We start from the raw sequence: 23,545 nt of genomic DNA, 5'->3' as shown, positions 1-23,545 counted from the left end.
TTGAAAGCATTTAAAATATTATTTCTGAATTTTTTCTGATTGCAAACTCCAAACTGCTTGTCACTCTCAGCTCACTGAAAGGAACGGCACTATCCATCCCATCAGCATACTGAATCTGATTTTGTCTCTTCAGATTTCTTAACTGAATATAAATAACAGTAATTTTTGTTATTTTCATTATACCCAAATGAGATCTTTAAAGCATTTTTAAAAAGCCTTGTAATTTGTTTGTACATTAAGTGAATCAACTGAGTAGCAAATCAGTTCTTTGTAAGGGAGCAACAGAAAATGTACAACCTCTAAATGCAACTAAATGTTTGCTGAAACAAAACAGTATCTTTCTCCCTTTTCTCCTCCCCACTTCCAGCACTAACTTCTTTTGTACCTGCTATACTAGTTTCCCCAAAAAAGGACTTGCATTTTTGTTTAACCTACTTCAAGACTCTGCTTAGAGTAAAATATGCTTATTGAATTAACACCATTCTTTTCTTTGCATATATAGCCACGTATGGGGAGCCAAGAACCCAAAAGACAGAAAACATTTACCAAATCATATATACTCAAGAATTCATTGCCAACAAACATTCTAAATAATTTAATTCTAAATCTACACTTTCATCTTAGTGATCCTCACACAGTTCTGACCCCCTATCAAGCTGTATGTGTATCTACCAGTTATACTCAATCATAGTACAGAAACATTTCTAGGTTTGCCTATACAGTTTTAAATGATTCTTCGCTCTGAGTATTTTAAACAAGCTCTGGGGTTTCTTCAAAAATATTAGAGATGGAAAATGGAGTTTTCTGGATAAGGTAACAGTCCATTTTATCCCAAAGGAAGCATTTAACCAACACAGTATTTTCCACACACTAAGGGAGAGTAAAATAAATGGTGTATGAATAGGACAATTTCTGTGAAAAAAATTACAGAGGCTATTAGATTTGAAACAGCCAACATATATGAGATTACAGAAATAATTAAAATAGAAAATTGACATTTTCCAACAAATTTAATACCACTATATTATGTACCATGTCATCTAAGCACTTGAAAACTTCATAACATACTAAAAAGATCTCGAAATATAGAAAATCCACGAACTTGCAAAAGCCATTTCTTTCCAATCGTGTTTTAATTTCTCACAGTGATCAGTACTTTATGGAAAGTATATGAAAAGTAGAGTTTTGATTGTCAATTTCCACTTACAAAATTTAACATATTATTTGCATGAATTATTATTAAAAAACCCCACATGTCTGTAGCAGTACTAAAAATTCAAAAAGGTAAATAATGCAGTCCCACTCAAAGAAATCATGGCCAGGGGGACATTTTACATAAGAAAAATGTCTCACGTTTATACAATTGCCACCGTGAATTTTTCCATCTCTATTTTCTATTGCATTTCCAATAAAAATATTCTCCTGCTTCTTACAGAAGAGTAATTTGTCACCTTTATGTCTGATAAGAAATAAGCAAAAAAGTACTTTAATTCTAAATGAAATCAAGTATCTATCCATACATGGGATTATTTCAATGCTAGTAATTATATCCTATGCTTCCACTAAAATAAGAAGTCCATCTCTTTAAGGAACTCTCTGTAGACTTGCACTTTCTACACAAAATCTGGTAACTGTATTTGTTCATCTTGCTCATGCTTGTCATTCCTTCCCATAAGACGCAATAACCTGTATTTTTTCTTTCTATATTCAGGTTTCTGAGATAGTTGTCCATTCTTTGAATATTCTTACTAAAAAACCCAAACACACTTCCTCACCATACTCTCAGTTTTTTGAATAATTTAAAAACTGAAAGTATGACGTTGCTATGTAAAACATAAGCCTTTTGTTTGTGTAACTGTATTGACCTCTCACTTCTCTGTATGTCTATATTCTTGATGTGGTAAGATTCTGCAAATACAAAGATTGATGAAATAATCAGTCAAAACAACTTTAAGGTGTTCCTACTACCAATTTATATGGCTTCTTAATATTTATCACGAACATATTTATGCCAAACAGTAATAAGATATGGTTTTGAGCAGGTTCACCTGCTGTACAAACACAACTGGACACTAGTTCAGGAAAAGCAATGAAATTCAAAAATGATAGAATCAAATTCAAATAAAACACTAAAATATTACTGTTTAGGTGAAAAGCAAATAATAAAACTTATTTTAAAATATGGCACTCATAAATTACACTACACTCATCCTTAAAACTTCAGCTCCCTGACTTTTTTTTAAAAGTATATGGCTGATTTACCAAAAGAAACACCGCCAAAAATGTGAAGCCAAACAAGAGACCCGTTAGCACAGCCAGTGAAACTTAAATGCATTCCTGTAAGTGACTTAAGAGCCAAGAGTTTTCCTTGCAGCCTAACACGTATGTTTCTAATGGCTTTCTCATGAATCCCATTAAACCTATTAGAGAAAATGGGGCACTAGCTCAAAAGTTCATCTAGCCCACCTAGTCTAGTGTTATCACTTTGCAAGTATCTAGTATGATAAAGGAAGAACACGAGCATATGCTTAAAGTAGAAAGTAATAGGATACTGAAACAAAAATTCTAACTACATTACTTTGCTAAGCTTTTAATTTTCCAATATTCCCCTTTTCATTTGAAGAAATAAACTCTATAAAGTTGAATAAACTATGTATCACAACAAGAAAATACATGATGCAATTTTTTTATTTTAAGCAATCCTATACATTGTAACAATGGTTTCATTAGGTATATGGAGCAGAAATTTGAAAATCCTAGTTCTGACAGGATCAGATAAAAATCAGAAAAGGAGACAAAGCATAAAATGTAGAATGCTTTGTTTCACTGCTTCATCAGTTGAACTATATAAAACAACCTGCTCTTGTATTCATATTTAAAATCTCAGTGGACAAGGCATATAATATAATCCAAAAAGAAAAAAATAAACATAGGTATTGCTACTGATTTATTAAACCTGCAGCTTGACTTTGTAATTTAATGGCTATTTGGAACAAAAGTCAAACCCATTTATTATTATTATGACTTGAAATAGTTCAGTGAAACTTGAAATACTTCCATAATTCTCAGGAAGCCGAATTCTGCATCTTGCAAGCAAGAAAAATTCCACGACTTCAAAAAGAGAATGAAGCCAAAATAAATTCGTATCTGCCTATCATTAGTTCATACCCACAAAATTTTCCTTTGAATAGCATTTACACTTTTTTAAAAAAATTGTGTAATACACAAGGTTTTTATGAAACTCTGCCTACTCAGAAAGACTAACTGATAAACAGTAAATAATAAATAGCAAATAATTAAAGTAAAACAAATAACACTAGCAAAATCAATTAAGAATGAATTTAGTCAGTATTCACCGTAATATTTAAACAGTTGCCAAAACAAAAAACGTGACTACAGTGATGATATTTTAAAAGATCGGCAATAAATAAACAGTATGTCCTTAGCAGTGCCTAGAAAGATATATTTCAGATAAGTAGGAACAATGGCATCATATAGTACCTTCCATTGCCCTTTTAAAGAAGACTTTACAACTCCCACAGGTAAGTACTCCATAGTGGCAACCAGAAGCCTCATCACCGCAGATGAGACAAATCTTCTGGGGTAGCGATTCAAAACTGTACTGAGAACTTTGGCTGGTTTCTGTATCTGGCCTTCAAAAGAAAAAAGAATTAAAAGAAATTAAATATCTATTTTTTGCAACAGTTAACTACTTAGCTGTATTAACCAGTTTTATATTAAAAGCTTCCTTTTTAAATTTGCAATCAAGCTACAGAAGGACAAGAAAAAAACAAAGTATGACTGCCTTTCTGCTTAAGCGTTTGTCTCTACTAGGGTAAAAGGCACATTTGTAACATCTGGCTAGTCATTAAACAAGTAGTGGGCAAAAAGCATAGGTGCATTTTAATCCGTTTTAGCTAAAAAAGGTACAATCTAGAAACTCTTCATTAAAACGTTCATCTTCCTCAGATCAACAGCTCTTGTGGGTGAAGTCATACTGACTGATACCCTTTTTTTCCCTGCACACAGAATGGTACAGAGACAGAATCAGATAGATGTCAACTGAATTTCAAAAGCCTCTTTCACATGGGAAATAACTAAGTTTCATGGCAGCTAGAAAAGTCTTCAATATTTGTCGCTTCCCATTCAGCTGCAGCAGTCCCATCAACAGCTAACTACGGTGGGCATGCTGAAGAAAGTGAAAAGTACTTCCGAATTTCTCTCCAAGAAAATAAACAGACTAACCTACTTAATCATTATGTTTACAAAAACAGAGGCTTTCCGCTGAAACTGTAGCATTGCATATACGTATTTTTGCATCTATTTCTAGGTAACGCACGGCGTCTTGGCATGACAGTAAGCTATTTCATTCTAACACATCAATATGCAAGTGTTTCAGTTTTCTTTTTTTGTGTGAAATTAACTTTTTTCCCCAAATCGGGAATAATACTTCGGAGAACGTTTAGGTATTTATGCATATCGTCTCGCTGTCAGTCAGGACAGTCTGGAGAACGCTCCGCTCCCCCCCTCTGGAGCCGGTCCCTTGCTCCGACATCAGCGGGCACCGAACCATCGCAGCGATACAAACGCACCGTCCCGCGGAGCCTTGTCCTGCCGAACAGATGGGGAGCGGTGCCAGCCGCGAAGGGCACGTCGTGCCGGTCTCACACGGACCCGGGACACCCGCAAACAATACAGCAAACGTGGAAACGCGGCTGCACTCGGTTACCGCCCGAAAATTCAAAGGGGGCTTCGACGAGTAAGAACTTCGCCCGCCTTTGCCTCGGCACCTTCCGAGAGACACCTCCCCGCCACCCCCCCAGAGCACCGACCCCTCACCCCCGCGGCAGGGCCGCCCCTTCCCCCGCGGAGAAGGCGCGAAGCTCCCCCGCGGAGAAGGCGCGGCCCCTCGGCCCGTCGCCTCAGCGAGGGCACCCGCGCGACAGGGCCCGCCGCCGCCCGCCTTACCGAACGTAGCCGAGGTAGGGCGGGCACAGCTGGGGCAAGCCCTCCTTCAGCACCGCCGCCGGGAAGCCCAGGGGCTGGTGCCCGTTGAGACCCAGCGGCGGGTAGAGGCCCGGCGGGGCGGCCGAGGTGGAGGGCAGGCTGTCGGCGGCCGCCGCCGCCGCCGGCCCGTAGGCCCCGGCCGGGAGGGTGGGCTCCGCCTTGTAGAGGACGCACTCCAGCGGGAGCTCCTGCCCTCCGGCCCGCGGCGGCTGCGGGTAGTCGGCGCAGCCCGCCGCGGGGGTGGCCCCGCCGCCCGGGTACGGGGCGGGGAAGCCGAGACCCTCCTCCTTGATCTTCAGAGCGGGCTGGAAGTCGCCGTAGGCGAAGCGCCCCTCCTTGCCGTCCGCCGGCGGGTAGAGGTAGCCCGCCGCCAGGTCCGGGCCGGGGGGCGAGGGGCGCGGCCCCGCGCCGCCGCCGCCGCCGCCGCCCTCGTCCTCCGCCACGTCCAGCAGCTGCCGCGTGCGCGAGGCCAGGAAGGCCGAGTTGAGCGGCAGCAGGGGCACGTGCAGGTACTCCTGCCCCGGCGGCCCCCCCGCCGCCGCCGCCGGCCGGCCCCCGCCGCCGGGCAGCGCCGGCAGCCCGGGCGCCTCGGCCTTGGGGGCCGCGGCGGGACCCTCCGCGCCGGCCCCCGCCCCCGCCGGCCGCGGTTTAGCGGCGGCGGCCGGGGCGTCGCCGGCCGGCCAGAGCGGGGCGGGCCGCGGCGGGGGCTGCGAGGGGCCGGGCGCCCCCGGGGCGGCTTCGCCCGCCTTCTGCGGGGGGCCGCGGCTCACCGGGGCGCCGGGCGGCTCCGCGGCCACCGCCCCGAAGAAGGGCCAGGGCGCCGCGGCCACGGCGGGGCCGGCGTGGGCCGCGGGCGCCAGGAGGGTGTCCAGGACGGTGTCCAGGGAGTCCTTGTCCGAGAGGGAGCCGCTCCCCGGCCGGTACGAGAGGGGGTCCCGGTCCCGGTCCTCCTCCTCCCCGGGCTGCGGCTGCGCCTCCTCCTCCGCCTCCTCGTCCTCCTCCTCCTCCTCGTCGCTGCTCTTGGGGTAGAGCAGCCCGTCCAGGGAGATGTCGATGGCCTCCGCTTCCCTGCGGAAGGGGTCTCGGCCGGGCTGGCCCTGCAGCAGGACCGCCCCGTCTCTGGCGGGCGGAGGCGCTCGGGGCTCCTTGGCCTTCACCTCGGTCATGCTGGCCCGGGGCAGGGCTGGGCGCCGGTGATCTCCTCGGCCCGGGGGGCGGCCGGGCGGCGGCGGGGTGCGGGCGGCCGGGCGGCTCCTCACATCCCGGGCGCGCCCGCTGAGGCGGCGGCGCGGGTCCCGCTCACATGGCGCTGCCTTCGGAGGGGCGGCTCAGCCCCGGCCCCCGACGCCGGCAGGGGGGTGAAAGGGAGCGGCGGGCGGTGCAGCCTGGAGGGGAGAAACGACCGGAGCGTCGGCGGGAGGCGGGAGGAGCGGCGGGCGGGACGGCGGGGTCCCCGCCACGCTCCGGCGGCGGCGGGCGAGCGGGCTGGCGCTCGCTGCCCCCCGGCTCCGCTTTTCCTTCGACTGCTTCCCGCCGTCCCCGCTCGGGCCGGGCGGGCGGGCTCCACGCCGGCTCCACGCCCCCTCGCCCGCCCCTCCCCGCCGCCGGCCCGTGCTCTTACCGAGGGGATGCGCTGCCGCTGCGGGGCACGGGCTCGCCCCTCCCGGGCCTCCCCCCGCTCTCCGCCTGCCGCCGCTCCGCTCCGCTCCGCCTGCCCGGGGCAGCCGGTCCCGGGCCCCGCGGCTCCGGCAGCGGCTTTTCCACCGGCTCCTCCTCCGCTCCGCCTGTCCCGGCCCGGCCCTCCCTCCCTCCCTCCTGTCGCTCGCCGTGCCCGCATCCCTCTCCCTCCGCGTCCGTGTCCCCGCGCCTCGGGTCTGCGCTTTCTGGCCTCTCCCCGCCGCCTGGCTCTCTCCCTGCCTCCTCATCCCCTTTCCCCCGCCAGCTCTGGTGCGGGTGCCCCCTCCTCACGCCTCACCGTCCGAGAAGTGCGGCTCCGGGCTGGGCACGGGCTACGGGCAGGCTGGGTAGGTCGCTGTTTTGGAGAGCAGAGAGCAAGACAAGCTTTGCTTGTTTGCAGTGACGACGGTATAGTCTTCCTTTTGTCTGTTTTTCACCGTCCCCTTCAGACGTTCACTGTAATTTTTCAGGATTAAGCTCCGGCCCAGTTCCTCCCCTGATACGACATCCATTTTCCAGTGGCAAAGAAACCAAGGCATTGTAAAGTGCTTTAAATTACATTCAGGGACCTCAAAGTACCCTCTACACCAAGAAGGCACGGCGTTTTTTTCTACAAAATGTTGGGAAAATGGGGCATTCTTTGCTTCCAATATTTCCCTTTAATTACTTTGTCAGGATGAATGAGAGGACATTTAAAATGGACCTGGTTTACAGGGGCTGGCTGGCCAGCCTGCATATGGCAAGTTACAATCCAGCTCAAGTTAGTTCTGACCAAGAAGCTGTCACCAGCTAATTGCTGCCTGGCATTTTGTGGAAAATGCTGGCTTTGTGGCAGAACCCAGTCAGCTCAATAAGACCATTACTAATTGAAAGAAAACCCCCAACCCTTCATATAATTTGCGTTATATAGCAGTCTCAGAAAAGAAACTTGTGTTGAAAGATACAAAGAATAAATTAGCATAGGAGTAGTCCTCATGACTTTGAGTAGAAACAGTGTGGTTTTGATTCATAGAGAAATGTGCGCTGTTACGTGCTTGTTTATGCTCTGTAAGTATAACACGCTTTTCAGAAAAGACGTCTTTTTTCAAAAACTCTGATCACCATGAAATAGTTGCTTTTGTTATTTTACTTTCAATATATTTTCAGACTGAAAAGGACAGCTTCCTGGGGAGAAAAACACAGTTTTTTGAAATTATTTCAGTGTTCTGAAAGCTAACATCAGAAATCATACAGGGCAAGTTTATAGAAGCAGTGGCTTCACATAAATCGTATTCAATGTGGTCTGTACTTTCTACATTATTCTTGGCAAAATACTACTGGCTGATGGACTGCTTTGGGAGTCTGCCTTTTATTCCTTTAAGAAGTAGGAGAAAATATTTGTTTTCTTTTTTTAAGAAGAATTATGGCATTGTGATAATAACTAACTTTTTAAAACTTTGATGGCACATAGGCACCTCTATATACATTCAGGAGGTTCAACAGAATGATACACATCAAAGTATACTTGTTATGTATAGGAATATTTCTTGAACAGCAGTGTCTCACACTGATGATATTGCAGGGGAGAGCAGGGGAGAGAACCATTTGACCAGCAAGTAGCAAGAATTGAAGATGTCTTTGTAAAACCTATCCGTGGAACCAAGGTTAAAAGAATGCTTTCAAAAGGCACTATCCAGTTCTGTTATGACATGACATTAAAATAAACAATTTGAAGTGCTTCTCTGGCTACTGAGTTTCTGGTTTTTATGATACAGTTTTTCTCCCTCCTCCCAAGCCTTCCTTTTCTCAGAAGAGACAGAAGTTCATCTCCAGCACTGTTCATCTGCGTGCTCATTTTGGTTTTCCCCTGATGTTTTCATGCTTAGTCAGCTAGTTGTCATGCCTGTTCATTGCCACTGTCTTGCTTTCTCATTTCCACTTCCCCAAATGCATGCAGCATTCATGGCCTGCATCTTTACAGAAATACGCTTCAAAGACTTGTTTCCTTACAGTGACTTCCCTCCTTACTATTTCTTCAGGACTAGGAGAGGTAAAGAGCCACGGACTGCAGGAATAGAGGGGGTCCTGAAAGGAAAGCAGCACTGAGCAATTTCCTTCCACAAGTCCAACTTGCTGCTGCTCATGACTTGTCTGCTAAAATTCTACACTAACAAGGCCATGTAACTATAAATACCTGTAAATTCACCAGAAATACATTTACTACTTGCATTATTTGTCTAAATGTTAGCAGTTAAATATTGTCCACGTTTTCTGTTGTCCTTCCTAACTTCATTTTTATGACCTGCCAAATATACTCAGTTCTTTAATGATAACAGTAATTATGCTGAATTGTCATTGTTTAAGGAAAACATTTGGGGTTCTTTAGGACACTTATTGGACTTTGATTTACATCAGCTTCACATGATTTCTATGAACTTTCACTGAAAACTTTTGCTATTTTCTTCATATTATTCTGTCCATAACCTTCATGCCCCATCCCTGGCAGTGTTCAAGGTCAGGTTGGACAGGGCTTTGAGCAACCTGATCTAGTGAAAGATGTCCCTGCCCATGGCAGGGGGGTTGGACTAGATGACCTTTAAAGGTCCTTTCCAACCCAAACAGTTCTATGATTCTGTGATTCGTTTGTTTCCTTTTTTTGTCAGATTTTCTCACATCATTTGGATGCTTTCCCTGATATTGCTATGGTATCACAAGTTTTTCAGTAAGAACATTTCAAAGTATGCCCTATCAAATTTATTGACATTCTAGTGTTGTCATTTATTCATTTTGATTTATTCATTCTGTTGTTGTGGCAATCACCATTACAGAAAAACAGGTTTTCTTATGGTATTTTCCCAGCTAGTTTTCATTAACAAGCCATTAAAATTGAAACTGACGTTTTCAATTCAGATCTAAAAATGACTTTTTTTTATATTCAGTAAGCTTTTCTTGGATATCAAAATTTCAAAAAGCAAAGAGTATGAATATATTTGTTCTTTGGAATAGACCTATTTTGAACCAAACAGTAAAACATTGGAGGGTTTGATTGACACTATTGCATTTTTTAAAATTCAACCAGAACTTGCAAATATAATATTTGAGAGCTCAAATTATTTTTGTGACTATTTCCTTGCTCTGTTCAAAAACTGGGGATGAGTAAAAGCTGCACTTAACACAACTTCTCAGCTGTCTTGCTTTGCACCACTATTCCTGTATAAAATGTTAACAGGAATAGTAATACAATTGTACTGAGAACTCTCTTTGTAATGCTGTAGGTTTGCATTTAATTTTTTAAGTAGTGCCTGAGCATGTGTTTGACCATTCAAACATTCAACTGTACACTTTTAAGCAGCAAAATTTTTTTATAGACCCTTCAAAATATTTCTAATGTTGTTGGTTTAAATAAAAAGAAAAAATGCTGTATGAGAAATAAAGACAAGTACACAGTCTCCTCAAACACTACAAATAGGAAAATCACAAACCTTTTCTATGACCACCTTTTCTTAAAATACTCTTGAAGCATGGCCTGAAGGTCGACAAAATCTAAGTTTCATTTCTCAGACTAAAGTGTTCCATTTGTGTGGCAAGAGCGCTCCATATAAACAGCACCATAAAGTTAGTGACTTAATATTTAAATCTGGGAAAGGACAGATTGATTACCCTAGAAAACCTGAACTAGTGTCTCAGTCCATACAGTTATAGTGACCACAACAGTGTTCTGCACAGGGTCTTTGAGAAGAGAGCTTAGAAGTTAAAAATAACGTGGGGTTTTTTCACAGTTAATCAATGCCTGGCAATTTTGTACTATTATTGTTTAGGATATGATACAACCAAAAATGTGATTCACTTTTTATAAACAAAGAGGAAGAGAGACTATACGCTTCAAAGAGCTTCTGAGCTCATGGTCAAAAAAAAAAAAAAAAGCAGCTTGTATAAGGAGAGTCTTAGAGGCTATAGGAGAGGCTCAGAGGCTTTTGCTTCTATCACAGAAATAACATTTTTGTAAAAAAAATTAGACCTCTGTAACTGCATTTTGCAATTCCAACACTACCAAAAACCCCCACGTTGTCAGCATGTAGTATAGAGGATTAAAAAAATAGTGGTGTCATGCAAATAACAGCACATTCTTGGTGTGTTACATTTCTTGGAGATATGTACTTCTGTGGTTGCATCCCTAGTCTGTAAATATTTAGACCCATAGTTAGCATGCTGTATTTCACTTAAATTAGGATGCCAGCAGACATTAAATAAGCACTTCTCAGAGATCATAATTTTGAAGTACCAGCTAAGTCATGGAAGCACTTAACTTAAAGGGATGAGGTCTGATTGTAAATGTTCACATCTGAGCCAGGTGATTAGGCTTCTCTAGTCAGGTAAGAGTCATAGGTATCTGTGGGGACAGTTCAATTCATCTTCTGGAGCTCTTCAGAGACACTTAATGTCTTCTTATTAAAGATAGAAGGGACTTCTGTGATCTGAAGCACTCTGATTAAGAGCCATGATTTTTTGGCAGTGCAATGTCTAAGATCAATGCCTAACGTAAGAGGTCTGAACAAAGTCCTAAATCCTTAAAATGCAGTTATCAATGTGCTCTACTACAAAGATTAAAAATATTATTGGAATCATAGTTTTGGAAACTGCACTGTAAGCATACTTTTTTTTCTGCTAAGCAAGGGCATGCCACAATGTAATTACTCTCTGTGGTCTGTTATCGGGCGGTTTATAGCTTAAGCTAAATGATTAGATTAAAAAAGAGCGGTCAAAATTTTTGGCTTACTAAATACAAGGGTGCCTTGAAACAAACGTAAATGCAAAAGGGATCTGCAAACAGCAAGGTATGCAGCAAAGAAAGTAAGCAATAGAGTTATAAAAGGAGATGAGGGAAAGGAAGCTACTCACAGTGCACATGACATTATTTCTTGCTCTCAGGTGCTGAAGTTGCCACAGGGATAATACTGATACGGGAGGTGAAGTGGGCTCCGAGACACATTTATCTTTGTAAATTTTCCAAAGCAGGGAAATAGATGGGTATTGAGTTATGTTCACGAAAGTGATGGCTGCTGCTGGGACAGAGGTCATATATTTTACTTATTGTTCTTTGCCTGTTTATACTTTGGCTAACGCTCACTGAACTGCAGAACAGAATACGCTTGTAGCTGAGAAAATAAGTAGGAGCATGAGAAGTGAGAAGAAAAGAGAAGTGCGATGCTTTTTGGTTTTATGCACTACAGAGAATGTCATTGCTTTCTAGATGACATCCTCAAAAACTTTCTCGAATATTTTGTCCTGTGGCTTTCAATGAACGCATCACCTCGAGGTGTCAAAGGGCACATGCTGTGCGTCCCTCAAGGCCTAGCTAGGAGACCTTTACCCAAACCCATCGTCTTCCTCAAAGTGGCTTTGTTGCTATATTGTCTAGCCTCAGGACAAAGAAATAAAGGATGCTTTATGTAAAATGTGGCATTCAATTACCTGTATATGTGAAATAATACATTTTTCATCTAAATATGTAAAGTGGCTGTATACAGACAGTTGAACCCAGTGCTGCTAGGTGGAATGAGATGACTCCCAGCAGCTTAGCATTCATGCTAGTCAGTGTATTGCAACAAGTCTTGTTTGCTGGCTGGAGACTAGGAAGTTGCAACCAGTGCTACTAAACAGATGTTAGCATCTCTGAAATTCAGAAAGAAGTAGTTGATAATTCTTCAGAAGTATTAAAAATAATATCCTGATTAAATTGTGAGTCCTAAATAATCATAGAAAAGAAGATAAAAACTGGATAGAACCTCAGGAAATTTACAAGTAAATTTGGAGATCCACATTGATGTGAAAGTGCTATTCAACACAGAGATAAAACGAGGCTTGAACCTAACTATGACACTTTCTTAAGAGTTCGCAAGCTGGATGAAGTAGAGCTGACCTTGGAGTTGAGCTGCACCGTAAGTGGAAGTAGGCATGATTTTCTTTTACATTTGTGTAGCCTTTGCTGCCAACTTTAATTTTATAAGAGACATCCTTCCTATGCAAATTCAAATTGTCTTAGCAAGGGTTAATCTTGCATCTACTTATTATATTCCCAAGTTTTTCTTCCTGTTTCTACTCACAGTCTAATTTCCCACTGGGCACTTGGTTGTCCTGTGAAGTCTCAAAGTTGGCTCTTCAGCCTTAGCATATTCACAAACTCCTCTGAAGTATCAGTTTCTTTTCATAACCTCAGGTTAAAGGCATATATTAATTTTTATATGAAATACAGTATTAATCCATTGCGTCATAATTAGCTATCCCAAAATTAATTGGAAATGGCTAAATGGCGTCATATCAAGCATGTAAAAAATAATCTGAGTTTCTTATTTTACTGTGTCCCATCGCTGCTAGATAAAGATTAAAACATTGCTTAAAACTCCATCCGCTATATAACAAATTTCCAGAGAGTTTTGGTTCTTATGGAATTCCGGGTAATTTTATTTACTCTCTCTCTCATCCTGCATGTTGTTCTGGGTCCAGCTCTGTCCACCTCTGCCTGACAAACCACGCAGCTTTCCACAGAGGTACTCTAGGAAAGCAGAGAAGCCCAATGTACCTGCACCTAGCTGCAGGCTTTTTGCACAAGCGTTTGTGCAACAGGAGGTAGGGAACAGTAAACTTTCTGTCTCAAACCAGTGGCACAGGCAGGGTTAGGTTATACTCCAGAGTAGGCTGGTCAAAGCACTTGTGGAGACATGAGTGCCAACATTTGCCTGATTCAGCCTTAGCTGTGATTTAAGTGGTCTAGGTGCCCAGGTGTGGGCATGTTGGTTTTTTCACATTTCTGTAGATGAACTGACCTCAATTAGATTACTCTTGGGTGGCAAAAGAGGGATCAAAACCAAAAGCTCTCTTAAACTTTTATATTAGAAAAATCATGTGAAGTCAATAACCATAATACTACTTAGGTCAAAAAAGGACACTACTTTGCATTGATGTCACCTGAGATCTAAACCTTCCTTTTTTTTCTTCTTTTGTTTTTGTTTGAATCAGAAGGTTCTTGGATTCTTCCTTTAATTATGTCCTTTATAATTTTTTTCCTATTTAGAACTCAGCAATAAAATTATTCAAAGCTTCCAAAATATAAATTTACTTTTCCAAAATACATATGCCCCTTTGACATGGTGTAACCCAGATAATCAATGTAATAGCATAAATCTCAAAAATTGTTCTAGCATTCTGCAAAATCCAATTTTGTAATAATAGTCTGCCATATAATTCGGGAAAAAGAAAAGCACAAATATGTCTTTCAAGGCATTCTTCGTGTATTAAGTTACACCATATTATACCTCTGCTGTGAAACTTTGTTGCATTAGATGTGAGCCTGCTTAGTCTCCTAAATGAGAGAAAGGTTCTATATGAATATGTAAATTTTAAAATGGCACAAATATTTTCCATGTCTGCTCACCTTTAACAGTTTCTATATCAAAATTGCTTAATTTAAAAAATTAGGGTTTTTTGTTGGCCATCCTGCCTACTTAGAGGTCAGACCAAGCTACTTTCTGTACATGAATGAGCTGTGTTAATAAAACCGCTGCTGCGAGAACATGGGGCTACATTGCCAACAGGAATTAGGCTCTGGACTCTGCATTGAGTCTGTCATACTGGTTGTATAAATAGGGTCTCCTTAGCACACATCAGATCTCAATAAGATACTTTAATTTAAACTTCCTCACCAATCTCCATTTGACTTTTATTTGCTCTTTATAGGACATACTGTTATCTTAAATCTAAGCCCAGAATGTAAAGACTAACTCTTAAGTCTTACTTATTCGTCATCATTAAATTCCTTACATCCAGAAATTATCCAGTTTTTCTTCATGGCTCCTTCACAAACAGATGCTGATTTCTCACAGTATTTTCTTTGATGAATTCACCAATTTACTTGGTTAAAATACACTGAATTAAACAACAGCTAAATCAAATTGTGCTGTAGTTACTCATTACTATGAGAACTTAAATTTGTTAAGACAGAATATAAGGAATTTGTATTGCCTAATAGTTAATATCTTATCTACGCATGAATGATTTTCTTGTTGAAAATAGGTATGTCTGTGAAAAATCAATTTTCCTAAAAATTTATTAAAAACTGCATGTGCAAATATGGAACTTCTTGTCAGTGAATAGTAATTTTCTAGTTTCAACCAGATATATAACTTTACATTGCTACCAAGCTTTCATCTAAACAACCTTTTGGTCTTTTTGTGTCATCATAAAATATAGTACTAGAGCAAAATAGTTCTTCAAGTTTTTGTCAGTTTTGAAACAACTCTTATCTTTCCCTCTGCTGTGTGTTGACATTCTTGGCTGGGCTTTGCAGATCATGTCTTACAGTGTTCTCTGTCTTTATATTTAATGGATCCAATTTTCTCACTGGATAAGACAATTTTAAATAATAACTTTTCATTTATACAGTGCCATTTGAGGAAAACAGCTATCAAGAGGAAGATTTACTTTGCCTGTTTTCTGATTTTAAGAGTCTGGGGAAAAACAGTGTTTATGTCTTCAATTAATTTTTCCAGAAATTAAATTAGTTTATTAATTGTTAAACCCTCCTCAATCTTCATCGCTGGGTGTGTGGTATAAGGGGAATGTAAGGAGGAGACAGGAGGTCTGCATTATTGCTGCACAGCAGAGTGAAAGTGTGCTGTTGAAAATGGCTGAGTTAGTTACCTGATTGAATTAAAACCAAATTATTATCCCATGGTGTGGCAAAGCAGTGTTTTTCCATAATTTATAGAGAACAAGACAGATAAGCACGTGTGTGACAAATTTAGCTGCGTGGTAAAAAAATTAGTATCGTGTGTGTGGATCATCGTGCTGTGAAGGGTCCACGAGTTAGGCAGTTCTGCAGTAGAAATGCTAAGGCGTGAAGGAAGATGCCCTGCGATGGTAAAAGTAAGCAAAGACCAAGGTAGAATCCTCCACCTTTTGAAAGGTGCAGTTCTTTCCAGACGATGTATGACAGTAAAATCTACTCCAAGTATTGCCGATTGTTTCTGAATTGACCAAGCATTATAGAACTGAAATATTAGACTCTGCGTTTTGTATGAGATACTTGAATGCCATAGATCAGCACAGCTGCATTAGATCCAGTGAAGTTATTCAACTTAAAAGCTGTCAAGGGACCAATATTCTTTCATTGTCCCAGTTCTAAAGTCCCCTTAAAGCATGTCATTTAGGGATAATAAATGCCAGGTCATTGTTTCCCAAGAAGCCCAGAAGAGACTCATATTTATACCTTTGGGTCTGGATACTTGTCTTAGTAGTAAACTGCTTTCAAGGTGTCAGATGAAGCCAGTGTTTCACATTTGGCTGATCAAAAAGGGCTAAGTTACACCAAATTCTCCTGAAAGGAAGTATGACCCCATATTGAAAGCAGCAAAAAGATGGTCAAGAAACCCACAAGTAGAGATTTGCCATGCAAACATTCAATTTAAACCTCAGCAGATTTCAATTTATTACTCACTATTCGATAAAGAAAAAGCCAGAATGAAGCCACAAGCCTGCTAGGCACTGATTTGGACATGGGATATTAAACAACAGAAAGTGAAGGGAAGATATACCCCTGAGACATGATGGCTGCTCAGCTTCTTAAGTGAATCAGAGCAAATTAAATTTCATCACTGAAATTTAACATTACTACATGCCCTTTATAAATGAAATAAATAGTGAAACTTGTATGGAATATGAAAAATAAGAGGTCACCACTTTAATTAAAGGGGATTTTCTAAAAGATGAGAAGGCCGTCTAAACTAAACTGGTATAAATTCTGAGCTGTTTAACAGATTGAGAAAACATTATTTACTACAGACGGAAACCTTCAAGTTACACAAACTGTTTTTATGTTCCCTAAAATGACAAATTGAAGATGACTCCCTTAACTAGACATGGAAAGATCTAAAAGACCTGGTTTCTTGTGTTTTACACTAACTCCAAAGAAGCAAGTTTATTCATGTTGGTAAAGAGCACAGACTTTCTAGTCCTTGATTCTGAGAAACTCTGGCTAAAATATTCCTTTGTCAAACAGCCTCATTAGTTCTGTTATCAGTTGTAGTTGCTGGTGTTGTGTTCATCCCTAGAGGTGTCTGTCATTGATCCGAGCCCCCAGTTCTATGTTAAGTATTTAACAGAACAAAAAGTATCCTGAAAACCTCTCACAGAAAAAGAGATTCAGTTAATCTCATATAAAACAAAAGATAAATGTTAAGATGATGGTGTAGTTTGTTGTGTACAGAAATATAGATACATGTGAGGAAGATGTTCATTTAATCACAACGCCAGAAGCCTGCTACAGCTGTTAAACACTCTGCCCTAAAATTAATCTCCAGATATGCTGGCTTTGAAATTCCAGCCATAAAGCATCTTTACAGGGATATTGTAGGGTGTCATTTTCTCACGACTTCTTCTGCCATCCTTAGGCTAAAAAATAATAGCTACATTTTCACTTTGAGGAGCCAGTGCACTCACAGGGAAATGTAACGACAAAAAAATTGCATACTGAGGTGCTATCTGTAGTGCTGCTTGCCATAAAATTAAAAAAAAAAGATTATCACTGGTCACGGAAAAATAGATAAATGAGTTAGGAGCTAGGTTACCAGAGGTATCCCCAGAGTGGTGGCAGCAGGTGGCGGGAGGGATGAAGGAAGCGATGAATAGAAAGGAGAAGGCCTGGCAGTGACGCCGATGCCATGAGCACATTTGGGGCACCCGTGGGAGCCTCCGCTGCAGAGACAGAAGCCCGGCTGGCTTCGCTTTTTTGTAGCCTGTTCGTCCTATTCTTCTTCATCACTCATTCAACAACAAATCTCACCTTAAGCCGGAACTGCTTGATTTCTGCAACATTTCCAATAAATAGACCACCAAAAATCTGCTAACATTAGCATACAAATCTGAATAAACAGATTAGATGCAAATTCTGTCTGAGATAGGGTGTAAGCTTGATTCCTAGTAGAATACAATTGATAAATGAATAGGACACTTGTTCCAAGCTATTGGAAGTCACCAGAAAAAAGTGGAGGGGGATGAATTATTTTAATAGTAAAATATTCTTATATTTTATCTTTTTTATAATTTATACCATATAAACATCACATATAATTTTATATACCATTTTATATAAATATATTAAACCTCCCAAAATTATTACTTTGGATTTGAGGAATGTTACAACTGCCCGGACTCTACCCAATGATGTCCAAACTGTATCATTCCTCTCTGAGCTAGCAGAAAATTTCCCTCCTTTTGCCAAATCCCAAATTCAGAATACATGAGCAATACATACCAATTGGGTACATTAAAATCTGCTAGCAAAACAGGGAACATTTAAGGTTAAAAAATATAAACTAAGCTTTTCTTATTTGGCTTCATATCTGTTCTTACATTTGTACATCTTTCTTATCAGTAAATGGCATCTTTTCCTTTAGTCTTTAACCCTAGGCTATATTGCATGACCATTCTGCCATAAGTTATGTTTGCTCAATCTTTTTAGCATGGTTCCTTTCTGAGCTCACTCCTCTTTCGCTGGTCTTTCAAAACACAACGTTCAGTCCTGATTTTTAAGTAACGAAAAGTGATCAACAGTGTGTTTGTGTGAAGGTGCTCTATCACAACGGACTGAAAATAAAAAGCATGATAAGAAACTGATGCATTTAATATGACGGTTATCTAAAAGTCATCTGTATTCTGGAAAATGAAGTGCTGTGATTCCCAGGACAATATATGAAGTTGTTTACAAAACGCTTCTAATTGTCATGTGCCTAGTTATATTCACCCTTTTACAAGCAAATGGGGAAAATGAACATGACCAAAGCCACCATGTGTGATCCAAAAGGAAATCTGAATCGGAGCCACAGCTCTGTGCTTTGGGCATCATTATGAAATCAAAGGAAAAGCAGTTTTTGAGTAAACAAAGCATAAATACAAAATGAATCTTAAACCAGAAAATTATACTGTTATATTTAGATGCCTCTTGTAGACTGATATATTTAACATGCTTTCTGTTACTAATGCAGGACTTTGCTCATCAGAAGAGGTTTCTATCTCTGGTATAAACCTCAGTCAGTAAATGTTCCAAAGTGTTAGCAGTTGTTCAGAAAAGATATGAAGAATGTTCTGTTTCACCAGAACATTAAAAAGCTTTCAAATAGTACAGAATGCAATTACCCAAATAAGAACCAGGTCACAGCACTAGAACTGCTGTCCTGACCCATGCAAAAGCAGCAGTTGTTTCTTTTTTTAAATTGTGACTGATATTATAGATGTGACATAGTGACTCAGTAGGTGTGTACACTGTGCAGGAGGGAGCTGGACAGGAGAATCAAAAGTCGTTTTTAAGGAGAGAATTAAAAATGTGAATTAAAGCTTGCAGTTGTTTTTTTATATATTTATCACTCTACAGCCCTGTACAATCAAGAATGGAAGAATTATGAGGACAAGGAGCAAGTAATCAAGAGGTAATTTAGTCTATCATAACAGCAAGAAGATGCAACAAAGAGAGCAGACTTGAAGTTTTTCCTTGTTTTCCTTTCAGTCTAGTGGTGGCTCAGTGTAGACCGTGACCAAAACCCAAACTGAGTTTTGAATTTATGACAGTTTGTGACAATAGTTTTTTCTTAGGCTGACCTTGTTATTTTAAAAAGACAAGAAATTAATCTCACTAGAAAGTGCACTTTCTTATCAAAGGTGATTGTCTCAAAGTTGGTCTGAACAAAACCACATAAACTTTGTTGAAAGCTATAATTTCCTTTTCATTTTAAATGTTTCATGGTGTAAAGCCTTTGTTACAGCTCACCCACTTTGAGACGTGGGAAAGCAGCCTGCTGGTTATGGAAACTCATAGACCAGTGATGATGTGGCAGGGGTCACAATACATGTTGAAAAAATACGTGTACTGTAATGGAAATTATTTTTCTTCCTTTTTGAGTGATTGTCTGAGTGGATTATTTAATCTTAAAGATTCCTATATGTTTTATTCATCAGGAGAAAAAAATAGAAGAAAAAAAAGAAAAAGGAGATCTGCCCAAACTGGTAGCAGGTCTGAAATCTTTTAACAAAACGTGCTGGGAGTTGAGGGTGTAGACTAAGCTCCAGGAAATATCTGCGCAAATCACAGAACCAGGAATATTCATTAAGTAAGATCTATTTGTTGAAATAATGAATAGAAATATATTCTCTTTGACTGCCAAAGTCCTGAACAAACTGGAAAATTTTCTAAATGTCTTTGCTCTGTTCATACTAAAGGAGGAATGCCCATCAGAGCGCATGTACAATTTCATTTCACCTGGACTGGGATAAATATTTGGTAAAAAAATAGGAAGATGCATTGATTAATTAAAACCAAAACCAAGGCTACTTCATCAAAAAACCCATGAATGACATTGTTCTCATGGGAGGCACTGCCCTTGAAGGAAAGGCTGCCAACATCATCTTGGGCTGTATGAGAGTGTAGCCAGCAGGTATCGGGAAGTGATCCTTCCCCTTGCCCTGGTGAGACACATCTGGAGTGCTGTGTCCAGTCCTGGCCTCCCCAGTACCAGTAAGACATGGATGTGCTAGTGGAGTCCACCAAACTGGTCAGGGGACTGGAGCACAGGACATACAAGAAGAAACTGAGCAAGCCAAGTTTGTTCAGCGTGGAAAAGAGAAAGCAAAGGGGAAATCTTATTGCTGTCTACAATTACCTGATCAGAGGATATCAAAAAGACAGAGTTAGACTCTTCTTGGAGGTACACAGCAATAGGAAGAGAGGCTACAGACACAAACTAGAACATGAAGAATTCCAGTTTGTCTTTTTATTTTTTAAATACCAGAACAGTTTGCTCTGAGAGGCTGTAGGTTCTCCGTCCTTGGAGGTGTTCAAAACTCAACTGGACAAGTTGAGGGGCTTGGATTAGGTGGCCTCCACATGTGCCTTCCAACCTAAATTATTCTATGATTCTGTGGTTCTGTGACTGCCCTAGCACCTGACCGGTGGGGTTGAATACTAGATACTCTTAAATGGAGATAAATGAAAGCTTGTATTTCTTTAAAGAAGTTATATTGTGTGTATATATAGCATATTTAGACAGCTTATATATAGGAACATGTAGTACATATATTTAGGCCACATATACAGATATATATATTCTAGGATAGGTAGAATTGCAATACATTACAAAAGCAATTGCCACAGTATCACTCTGATGGAGAATTTCTTGCAAAATGGGTCTCATACCAACAGATTTCTGTTATTTCAGCTGAAGTGTTTCTCTGTCAAGTCCACAGCATAAAGATTAGCATCCAAGTTATCAGATAGAGGGAAATGTATCAGGCTATGGTGAAAGGTTGATCAGCTGATCGGCCAAGGTGCACCTAACATGTGGGTTCCAGAATAATCTTCCAGGTTGCTCTCTAAATACATCCTGAGTTCATGTCAGGATGAGACTGTGTACCACGACTCACCTGTACCCTTTTTTCTACTGGAAACAATCAGGAATGTGGGCAGAGAGGGAGCCACGGCATGATTCAGAAACTAGGACTGGGAGGCATACCATGGCACGTTTCGATACAGTGCAGGGATCATGAGTACAAGTGCCAGAAATGCCAGGTCTAAATCAGCACTAATAGATTTTTCTGACTAAAGTCATGGCTGGGCTTCCTGGTGATTTGGGGACTTAAGGAAATTGTGAGAAGATGTAAAATAACCCCAGAAACTTTATTTCACTTCAAAGTTTTATTAGGGTGCTTATGTTAGGTTTAATAATGGGGCAGAGTTTTAATGTAGAAATCTATTCCCAATATTTTCACATTAGTATCTGCTGGTCCAGCCTCATTATTGTCATTCTGTATGTCCTGAATTAGCCTAGTGTCTCCTTCATTGAATCTATACTCAATGATTCTTACCTATATATCTCTCCAAAATGTGCCACGGCATTTATGCACATTTGCAGAAGCTAAATTACTATTTGCTTTTGTGTCTTTGAAGCTAGCCAGTGGCTATAGGAGCTTTTGTCTGCTCCTTTGATTCTCTCATCCCTGAAAAAGTAAGAAATAAAGTGCTTCTTTTGATTTTAAAAACATCTCCAAGTAAAAAAATGAATTAGAAATCCATTTTCAGCAATACATGTTGATAGGGTTTGCTAGACAAAGCAGTATTCTATTTTCTGTCCAGAAACAAAATGTAAGTGTAGAGGTATAGCTAATAGAGGAACACAAAGGAGAGGGAAGTTAGAACTCAAGATGTCAAAGGGAAACAGATCTATCCATGCAAACCAGAAAGATCCTGTTCTTTCTGACATCACAACGAATGGTACTCAGTTAAATTCTGCTGGCTGTGTCTGGTTATTCAGGTGAGACCCAGTGGTCTGGTTTCACTCTGTATTGTTCAGAATCTGTGAGCCATCCAGACGCTGAAGGTCCTTGTTCTGGGAGAATTAGGCCTCATGATAATATTGGTGGAGCTTGTTTTTCCTGCCTTGTTGAATGAGAAAAGGATCACCAGCCTTTGACATGAACTGGGAGGAAACGTCACACCTCTTTCCTTTTCCAGAATGGAAAAGTGCTGGGAAAGTAAGAAATTAAAATTCTGTAATTAAGCTCCTGAGAAGAATTGGGCCACGAGATTAATTAACGACAATTGTGATTGATGAACCTGGGAGTTTGCAGAATTATTTATGACTATATATCATACGGGGGGTTCTTCCTCATATTAATATTTCATTTTTGTTTTTCTTTTTAAAAAGTCACACAGAAAATTCCAAGAGAGATCCACTAAAAAGGTCTCTTAAATATTAGGTTGAGATATTAGATTGAGAAACAGATGTTTGGGCAAAGAATTGAATACTCTTGCTAAATAATAAGACTTTTTCAGAAATAGGCTCTCTGACATTTTTAGTGATTATTGCCTTTTTAATTTGATTTTTATAAGTTACTTCCCAAAGAGAAGAAATATTATATGCATCTTTTCCTCTTTAATGCTTATATTAAAGAGCCTTTTCTGGCTTAACAGGCAGTTTAGCTCTCCTTTCCCTTATTTTGCCAAAGGAAATATTTGGCATTTTTTTCTTCTTTTGCTTCTTCTTCATACAGGTGACCTGGTTTTGCTGTTGCACACTTATCTAAGTCAAATTGTGCATTAGAGAACTGAGATTCTTTTAACTTACAAGAGCACATGACAAAAGCCACCAGAAAAAAATATGTTTTTCACTGACTGAGACTGCACATATAGAAGATCAGTAGACATATTACTGAACAGGATGTGTTTTCCCCTTTATAAAATCTTGAGTTATCTGGGAGGACTTAAATGCCAACAGTAGAGAAAAGATAAGGGAAGTATTAAGTTTTATGCAAACTGCTTTGCTTCAGTCATCTCCATAAGACAGCTTAGTTCTGAGAACTCCTGTCTGTGCCTCTGCTCCCGTGTAGCCAAAAAAGATCTTTTATTGCTAGAGATTTGCACAAAATATAATCTAATGTGCCAAATTCTGTCTGCTCTTCAACATTCCAGAATATGCAATATCAGCTAATGCACATTGTCTTCCAAAATTCCTCACTTATATATTCATCTTGTCAATGGTTAGACCTTCCAAAGCTTAGAGGTGAAATGCTTTTGCAATCTGCTATTTCCTTTATTCTGTTAGCTCCTTGAAAAATAACCTGGTTAGAAGTGTAGGCAAAAATAATAAAACAAACAAACTAAATTATGCTCACAGTAGAAGCTGTGGAAATCATCAGTTCAACAAATGCTAACCATAGCTGGTTTTGCAGTCTGTCTACATGTGTGTAATTATGAGAATATGTAGGTGTTTTCAATGCTGAGAAGATAAAATGAGACTGTCAAGTTTTCCAGTTTTGAATCTGAGAAAGGTAGGTTGGGAGT

General features: G+C 40.7%; 1 protein-coding gene across 1 annotated transcript in view; it reads right to left on the bottom strand.

Moving 5' to 3' along the window:
* The window catches only part of PGR (progesterone receptor), a 43,652-nt gene extending 36,941 nt beyond the window's left edge, over positions 1–6,711 (bottom strand). Inside the window, exons 1-3 of the mRNA XM_030043061.2 lie at positions 6,629–6,711; positions 4,969–6,392; positions 3,502–3,653 (exon numbers count right to left, since the gene is read on the bottom strand). Coding sequence (XP_029898921.1) covers positions 3,502–3,653; positions 4,969–6,173 — 1,357 coding nt within the window. The 5' untranslated portion in view covers positions 6,174–6,392; positions 6,629–6,711. The remainder of the gene's footprint in view (positions 1–3,501; positions 3,654–4,968; positions 6,393–6,628) is intronic.
* Positions 6,712–23,545: the final 16,834 nt, after the last annotated feature.

This window comes from Aquila chrysaetos, chromosome 19 (assembly GCF_900496995.4).
Source record: "Aquila chrysaetos chrysaetos chromosome 19, bAquChr1.4, whole genome shotgun sequence".
NCBI lineage: Eukaryota > Metazoa > Chordata > Aves > Accipitriformes > Accipitridae > Aquila > Aquila chrysaetos.
This window is presented reverse-complemented; position numbering and strand designations above follow the sequence as displayed.